This window comes from Arachis ipaensis, chromosome B10, assembly GCF_000816755.2.
Source record: "Arachis ipaensis cultivar K30076 chromosome B10, Araip1.1, whole genome shotgun sequence".
Lineage (NCBI taxonomy): Eukaryota > Viridiplantae > Streptophyta > Magnoliopsida > Fabales > Fabaceae > Arachis > Arachis ipaensis.
In genome coordinates, this window is record NC_029794.2 from 23014519 (window position 1) to 23023284 (window position 8766).

General features: G+C 38.8%; 1 protein-coding gene and 1 long non-coding RNA gene across 2 annotated transcripts; both read right to left on the reverse strand.

Annotated features, from left to right (window-relative positions):
- LOC107624026 (UDP-glycosyltransferase 91A1-like) lies at positions 981–2695 on the reverse strand. Its single transcript, XM_021113190.1, has one exon. The coding sequence runs from the start codon at positions 2500–2502 to the stop codon at positions 1102–1104; it is 1401 nt and encodes a 466-aa protein (XP_020968849.1). The 5' UTR covers positions 2503–2695; the 3' UTR covers positions 981–1101.
- Positions 6096–6979, reverse strand: LOC107621847. Its single transcript, XR_001615962.2, has 3 exons — positions 6836–6979; positions 6661–6765; positions 6096–6491 (listed from the first exon to the last, which is right to left on the reverse strand). It is a non-coding gene; the product is annotated as an uncharacterized LOC107621847 (long non-coding RNA).

Below are 8766 nucleotides of genomic sequence, written 5' to 3' on the forward strand. Positions count from 1 at the left end.
TACATTTAAAAAAATGTATTATTTTATTTTTATTATATATATATATTTTTCTCTCTCCTTATAAAAACCTCTTCGTCATAAAATTCTCCTTATTATAATGGACAACAAACTAAGGTAAACATGACAACGACATTCATTTTTCGATAGGTTGTGGACCGTGAAGGTGATGGCAACATGCAATGGTAGGAGTTAGAAAATACGTTTTTCGGCTAGAAAGGTTTAGGAGCTCATCCTGGTTTTCATTTTATAAAGAGAAATTTTAGACTATGATTTCAGAGGGGTCACCTAGTTATGACACAAGAATAGAATCAGTTGTAAATAGTTGTTTGCATTGGGCTCTAAATGTGTATATATAAGACATTATTTTGGGAGAAATGTAATTTCTTAATTGCAATTTGGGCCAGAGTAAAAATGTAGAACATAGAAGGAATTTGCCTTTGGGCTAAAAATGTATAACACACCATCATTTTTATTTTCTTTTCCTTTTATTTATTTCTTCATTTATGAAAATGATTAAGTAAAGGAAAAGAAAACAACAGTAATGCATTACTAGCTAGCATACATACGCCAAATTTAACATCACCATTATTTTGGTTTAGACTTTAGATAGAGCTAACTCAGTCTCGTACTCTGGTCCCTCGTCACCACATAATAATACAATAGAAAAGTATAAGTGGACAATAAAAATACTAAATAATATGAATAAATGATATATTAAATGTTCATTTTAGATAGTTATTTTAATATTAAAATTTAGGTAAATAATTTAAAAATGTAATATATTTTTTATGGTGAAAACTCAGGTGCAGTCGATTTCACGTGAAGTTAATATCTGAGAGCTTTTAGATAATTTGACTGATTTAATTAAATTTTCATCTAACAGTTCTCAGATATCAACTCCACATATCAACTCCACGTAAATTTTCACCATTTTTTATCATATTGTTTAAAATTATCATTGTTTACCTATCACTCCATGATACAATATATAATATGATAAGCTTGGATAACACGTATTTATATCTTTTATCCACTTCATGAGGCTGATCATTAATACTTTTTCCAAATTGCAAGACACTATTGAGTTTTATACGGTGGTGGCTAGTGGCTGCGAAGGTGGCTTAGCAACTCATCAACGTACCTCTCTTGTCTCTCTTCATTCACAAAAAAGTGCTTCACTTTTTTTATATTCTCTCTATAAACCGTTCCCTCTTCTTCCACCATCACAAGCCTAACCGACTCAGCCACCGCCTCGCTCGTAAACGACCCATCCAACTCGTTCCTTGGCACAGAATACCCCATTTTCTGCTCCTCGACCACCCTTGCGTTGATCCCCTGGTCCGCAAGAAATGTAAGCAGCACCAATGGTTTCTCCTTCTCAACAGCCTCAACCACCGAAGTCCAACCGGAGTGAGTCAAGAATCCACCCACACTCTCGTGCCCTATTATCTTCAACTGCGGCGCCCAACTCGTCCACACCACTCCCCTCTCCTTCGTTCGCACCTCGAACCCCTCCGGCAGACGTAGCTCCTCCGTGTCGGAAGTTCCCCGTCGAGTCCTAAGCACCCAAAAGAACGGAAGCTCCGTTTTCTCCAACCCGAGAGCTATCTCCCTTACTTCCTCCTGGCTCGGTTTCGCTTCGCTCCCGAACGCCACGTACACCACTCTCCCACGCGCCTGCTTGTCAAGCCACTCCTTCATCCACCGCCACGCGTCGTTGTCTTCGCCGCCGGCAAACCCCGTCGTGGGGAGCTGGCCAACGGGGAGAACAGGTTTCTGGTAAATATTCCGCAGCACCTGAAACCACTCGGGTTGGAAGTCGGTGCATCCCCTAACCGCGACGAAGTCGCAGTTTTGGATGGCAGCGCCGAAGCGGTACTTGTCGGAGATGCCAGAGGCGTTATCTCCGAGAGAGTCAGATATTCTCATGATCTCGAAGTAACGGAATGCCACGGTGGAAGGGAATGGGACCCACGGCGGAGGGACGGTGAAGTTTTCGGGTTGGGTACGGATTTGGTCGTTACCCATGAGACAGAGAGGAGATCCAAGGAAGCCCATTAGAGGAGCGGGAAAGATGCTGTAGAAGGCGGTTTTGATGCCGAGTTTGGAAGTAACGGAAGGAACCCAAAATGGAATGAAGTCGAAGAGGACCCAGTCGGCGTTGGAAGATTCTAGAAATTGGGCAAAGGGTTGTTGGAGTAAGTCAAAAGCTTTCTTGAGGTACTGAACGAGGTCGTATGTGACGTCGATTGTGGCCTCGACGTTCTCCGGGAGGTTGTCGACTCGGGGTAGTGGGAGGTTGACGTATTTGAGGAGTGTGGTGAGGTTTTGCGGTAGTTTTGGGAGGCGGTTTATGTTTCTTGGTGTGGAGATGAAAGTGACTTTGTGACCCTTTTGAGCTATGAGCTTGGCCAGCTCGAGGTAAGGGATCATGTGGCCAAAGGCCAGCCATGGGAACATTACTATGTGTAGCTGCTTTTCGTTTTCCTCGTCTCTGGTCATGTTGGACTGTGGAGGGTGGTGTGTGGAGAGAAGTATTATTGTGTTGTTGATTGGTGCAGTGATTTTTGGGGTATATATAATTCCCAAATTCTTTTTTGTGTGAGAGACTTGTATTGTGAGAAGAGAAGTGTTTTATGTTGTTATGGATTATATAAATCGGTGTTTTTGATTTTTTTTGTATTGTTTTGTTTTTTTAAACAAATAATCACAAATTGGAGGTTTGATATGGGGTTTAAAAAATAAAAAAATTTTAATATTGAAATTGGACTCTTTGATTTTTTTTTAAAATAAAAAATTTAAAAATACAAATAAGACCCTTTGATTTGATCATTACTTTTTCTATATAAAGAATTTGTATGGTCCGAGTTCTTCATACTAAAATTGAGTAAAAATTGTCCCACATATTAGTGTAGCACTCTAGAAACATAATCATGCACAACACAAACGAAATTTTCATAACAAAAAAAATGAGCCTATATAATTCGTCCCATAATAATTCATGCATTATATTATGGGATTTTTTTAATAAATAAAATAAATATAATAATTATCAAAATCAATAATTTAAAAATTATTCACTGTTTTAAATTTTTCAGTCTTATCTTGTTTACAGAGTAAATAAGATGGCATTGCGTGTATCTCGTTTACACTGTGAACGAGATAAGACATGTCAGCTGCTACGTGTATATCTCGTTTACACCATAAAGTCGTAAACGAGATAAGGTCTTTCCGCGCCTATAAGTATAAGTCGTTTTCAGCATTGTTCCGAATCCCATTTTGACTTAGTCAACCTTTTTCTCCCATCTTTTAACCCTTTTCTACCCTATTTTAGACTGATACGATGATGGCGTGCCAGGCGGGGAACAACGGAGACATCAACAGGTTGAACGAGACATCGCATTATGCCGGGACGGCCGACTTCGAGGTTAGTTGCGTTCTGTTTGTTTAATCTAAGTATGTGGCCATTGTTAGGGTAGTCCTGTAGTGAGAAGTACGTAGTTAAATGGTTTAGGAGTAGTTCTGTAGGAGGAATTTAGAACTCTATTTGCTTGTGCAAAGATGTTATGACTTAATTATTGGTTTGGAACTCTATTTAAAAAAACTTGTTCTAGGTTGTTAGTATTTATGACGTTCTAATTAGGATTTGCTTACTGGCATATGTAATTTAGAGACATGTGTAGGCTAGAAACATGGAAGTATGTAGTTAAGTAGAAGTAGCTGTAGTTTAGATAGACATATTTGCCTCACGTCTACTGTGCCATGTATCATGTTAAGCTGATCTAATTACTAAACAAAAAAAAGTAAGAATTTTGTAAAACAAAAATTTATAATCATTCTTTTATAAGGTTGAATTTTTTTTTATAACTCTTCAGAGGCTTCGCCTTCTACTGCCTCGACGAGTGAGTCATACCCTTCCTCCACCCGACGTCATCATCCTGTATCTGGATGAGACCGGATTTGGCGACACGGTGCCCCCTCAAGGACTTCACTTTCGACAATTTCCTGATTTCGATACTTGTGGAGCATTGGCGTTCGGAGACGCACACGTTTCATCTCCCTTGGGGTGCAGTCACTATCACCCCGCAGGACGTGGCGTACCACCTAAGCCTACGCGCACACGGTAACCCCATTGGGGTGCCTCCGTGACTTCGGTAGGTGGAGCAACTGCTGGGTGTCAGGCCTCTAGTGGCAGCACAGCAAGCAGCACAGAGGAAGGAGCCCTTCATGTTGAAGCTTTTGTGGCTGCGGGATCGTGTTCACCAGATGCCCCCACAGACGACTCGGAGACCCTTCGACAGTACGCCAGGTGCTATATTATGTTACTTATCGGAGGGTATCTGATGACTGACAAGTCCAACAACCTGGTACACATACATTGGCTACCATTTCTTCGGGACTTCGGGGAGTGTAGGGTGCTTTCCTGGGGCTCGGTTGTGCTAGCCTGGATGTACCAGTCACTTTGTTCGGCGGCACAGCGGGGCATCACGGACATCGCTGGTTGTACTTCGCTTTTGATGAGCTGGATCTATCAGAGATTTCCTCAGTGGTGTCCACCCGATAGAGAGATCTACCAGGATCCGCTGGCTGCGAGGTAATAAATGTTTATTTATGTATTTGCATTAAATATTGTTGGACTTGTCATATGGGATGTCACTTATGATATGTACGTATATTTTCTTGGGATGTGTCAGGTTGGTTGGATTGCAGCAGTAGAGTAGGGATCAGCATGAGGCCAGGGTCCTGCGTTGGAAGGTTTCGATCGACCGGTTATGGTTCGATGAAGTTAGTCATGAAATAAAAGATATTATGATTTTGTGAGCAGACTGGGCAGGTGTCTCCGGAACAAACTCATCCTCATCCCCACCATCGGATGAATCACTCTCCGCCACGTAATCCTCGTCCGACTCCTCCTCGCCCTCCTCTGCCTCATCCAATGGAATGGCGACATGAATGGGCAGTGGTGCGAGAGGTCGGTCATCCTGTACATAAGTCGACTGTACGGAACCACCACCACCACTATGTCCCACCTCGGCGGAAAGCTCCATTACCTGCTCCACCATGATCCTCCCATGGATGTCGAACATCAGTCGCACATGCTTGTCCCCTTGAAGTCGGAATAGCCAACTCTGTTACCCATGGGTAGCAGCTACCTATACGCCACCCTTCCGATCTCGCTCACTTCTGTACCACCTAACTTACTCAATATCAAACTCTTCAAATTCGACAATGTATTCACACGCTGAGTGCAAAACAATATCGGATTCTCACACTTAAATCTCACCCTATTGTTGCCATTTCTCATACGACAATTGGGATAAACAAGCACAACTATGTATGGACTATTACTGGCCATTAATGCCTTATTTTCGTGAGAAAAAATAGGCAAGAAAAGAATAGGAAATATTTGTAAAGAATACCAAGTGTTACACATCCTTTTATAACTACTGCCACTTTGTCTTTTATCTATCTCGTTTACATTGTAAACGAGATATACGCGTTGCAACTGACGTGTCTTATCTCGTTTACAGTGTAAACGAGATACACGTAATGTCATCTCGTTTACACTGTAAGCGAGATAAGACTGAAAAATTTAAAACGGTAAATAATTTTTAAATTATTTATTTTGATACACAACTAGAAAATAGATTAATACAGACAGATTTACAGACAGATTTAGTCTTTATTACAGACGTATTTTTGGTTACCGACAAAATTACTGACAGATTTTGTCCCTCTGTAAAAGTCCCGTCGAAAATTATTTATCGATGGATTTTTTTCGTCAAAAAATTACCGACGGATTTTTCCTCTGTAAATTCTTCATCCATTTCCCAAAGACGACGAACTTTTCGATGGATTTTCCGTCTGTAATTACAAACGGATTTTTCGACGGATTTTCCATCTGTAATTACAGACGAATTTTCTGACGGATTTTCCGTCTGTAATTACAGACGGATTTTCTGACAAATTTTTTGTCTGTAATTTAAACCTTGAAAAATTATCTCACACTCTGAATACAGACAAAAAATCCGTCTGTAAATCAGTCGGTAAAGTAAAATAGAATTTTTTTTATTTTTCCATTGTAAAATCTATGAATCTAAGAGAATTATTTCTCGCAAGCTCTATTTTTCTCGGCTTCTTCTTGCACTCATGAACTAAATCACTAACATTTTCTCAATTTGCGTAAGATATATAAATGAAGTTATTAGATTATATTTGAAATTGGTACCATATGAAAATAGTCACATGAATTTGCAAAGCAACAAGATCTTAAGAAACAAAGTAACAAACAGATGGAGTGTGTGACCTGAAGGAATCGGATGGTCAAGTCTCCCCTGGTCTTGGGTTCCAGAAGGCTTTCAACTTCCCTAAAATTGGTGAGGAAAGCCACCGTTCCATCTCTGGTGGAGCCCAACCATGTGCCACCGCCGAGCTCATCCCTTCCGCCCAATATAATGTCGCCGGCCCACCATCCTAACGGCTCTGTGGGCCTATCAACAATAAACAAATGATTTTCATTAGTCACCCAAGTTAAAATCAATCACCCCTAATCTAACCACTTTTGGGTAAAATCACTAATGCAAAGATACAAACGAAAGGACATGACTTCATCCACCACATGATGAAATACAGAAAAATGAAGCTAAGGAAGAAAGGAACCTGGGTTGCCGGGAAGGTTTCTCTTTTTCTTTGATGGTGGCTGTGTAGAAGTGTCAGATGATGTTGGTGGTGGAGTCATGAAGGTTCCAATTTCAGTTATTGTACCTGAGGAAACACTGTTATTACCTTCGTTTGAAGCTAAAGTCAAATTAGACATGTTTTCTTTCACTATTACCACTTGTTGTTGCTGCTGATTTTGTTGTTGTTGGAATATCAAACTCTTCAAGTGTTAAGGGTTGAGATCAATTAAGGGTTAAGAACTTCAGTGTTCATAGTATAGTAGACTAAAGTGGAAGCCAAAAGAGAAAAAACAAAAGATAAGTACCTTCATATGATCTCCAAGGAAGAAATTGCACTGTGTTACATATCTACCACATAAAGTCAAGGCGAAACAAACAATAACAAGATAAATAGATTATAGGGTAAAATATTGTTTTAATTCCTAACGTTTAGTCTAAGTCCTAATTATGTCCCTAATGTTTGAAACCTCCTATTTTTGTCCCAAACGTCTTGTTTTGTTCTATTTTAGTCCTCTGGTCAAAATTAAAATTTTCTCTTCCAGAAACACCCCTTTCTTCCATTATCATCTTCTTCTAGGCAATGATAACAATCATAATTGTGGTGACCGTGGTGGTAGTTGTAGTTATTTGAGAGTGAAATTTGTTGAAGAATAAGAGAAAGAAGAATGTCAATAATCTTTCAAAGACAATTTCAATCAATAATGAAAGGGATGAAATTAGAAGCATACAGAATAAAACAAATAATATATCAAATTAGAATGGAAAAAGAAATTAGTTTTAAATCGTAAATGTGATTTCCATGTTCTCAGAAAAGTATAACCTAACTTTTATGTTTTTGTTTAATGAGAGAATAGAGTAAGAAAACTTGGTGAATGTCACCAACAAGAAATCAAAGAAATTTTAGGTGTCCAAACTCCAAAAGTCATGATGATTCCAATCAAAGTACCAAATATGAAAGGATAGCTCATAACAACTGATATACGTGGTATTTCATAGGAGAAATCAGACAACACATGTTGAATAAATATGAAGCATACCTTCACCTCACCACTATCATCAGCTGCAGCAAGAAATGAGGATTTCAAGTTGCATACAACCTGCAAGACCATAAAAATTTGAACCATAAGGCCACTCCTTAACAAATGAAAGTGCACCTCCAGCTTTTTTTTTTTCTTTTAAAAAAAGAAGAGAGAAAAGAGAGGGGGAAGAAAAGAAAGAAAGAAAGTGCACCTCCATACAAGTAATCAAGGATAGCAGGATCAGTTTGTATTATAGCAGAATGGAAGAATATGCAAGCAAATATTAGTTCAGGTATAATGCTGCAATCCAATTTAACGATTCAATAGTTTTTGTAGATCAAGAAACCACAGAACCAAATTAGTGTTCACAACAATGATTAAAATCCATTTCAAAATCTCATGCAAGAAAACCAAGAGACAAACATGGCATCTCAAACAAACACTACACTTAACATTTCTGAGCTACATGTAGAAGAGAGTGTGAAGTAGTGTCTACAAATACACCACAATTCATTTTATATTAATTTTTCGGTTTACCACTTGTCCAACTAAATGACTTGGCATTTATAAAGCTTAGGAGAATTTGACAAATATTTTCAAGAGAAAACACTAGAATAAGAAACTGATGGAAAAATTATGCATGGTAAATGATGGGATAATTTGTGGAAAAACGAAAAAAAAAATTTCCAAAATACATAAATCTCACCGGCAAGTATACCGGGTCGCATCAAGTAGAGTGAGGTCGATCCCACAGGGATTGATGGATCAAGCAACTTTAGTGGGTGATTAGTTTAGTCAAGCTAACATTGAAGTGAATTGTGTGAAAATGTAACCAACAGAATTTTAAATAACAGGAAATTAAAGTTGCAGAATGTAAATGGGCAAAAACTTAAAGAACAAGCAATGTAAATTACAGAAACTTAAATGACAAGAAATGTAAATTGCATAAAAAGTAAAGGGGGCTGGGTGCTGAAAATTAAAGAAAGCTCAAATCCTTAATTCACTGAAATTTTGTAGAAGAAGAACAAGAGAAATCTCAAAGTGAGAATGAAACAGAATTCCTTCAA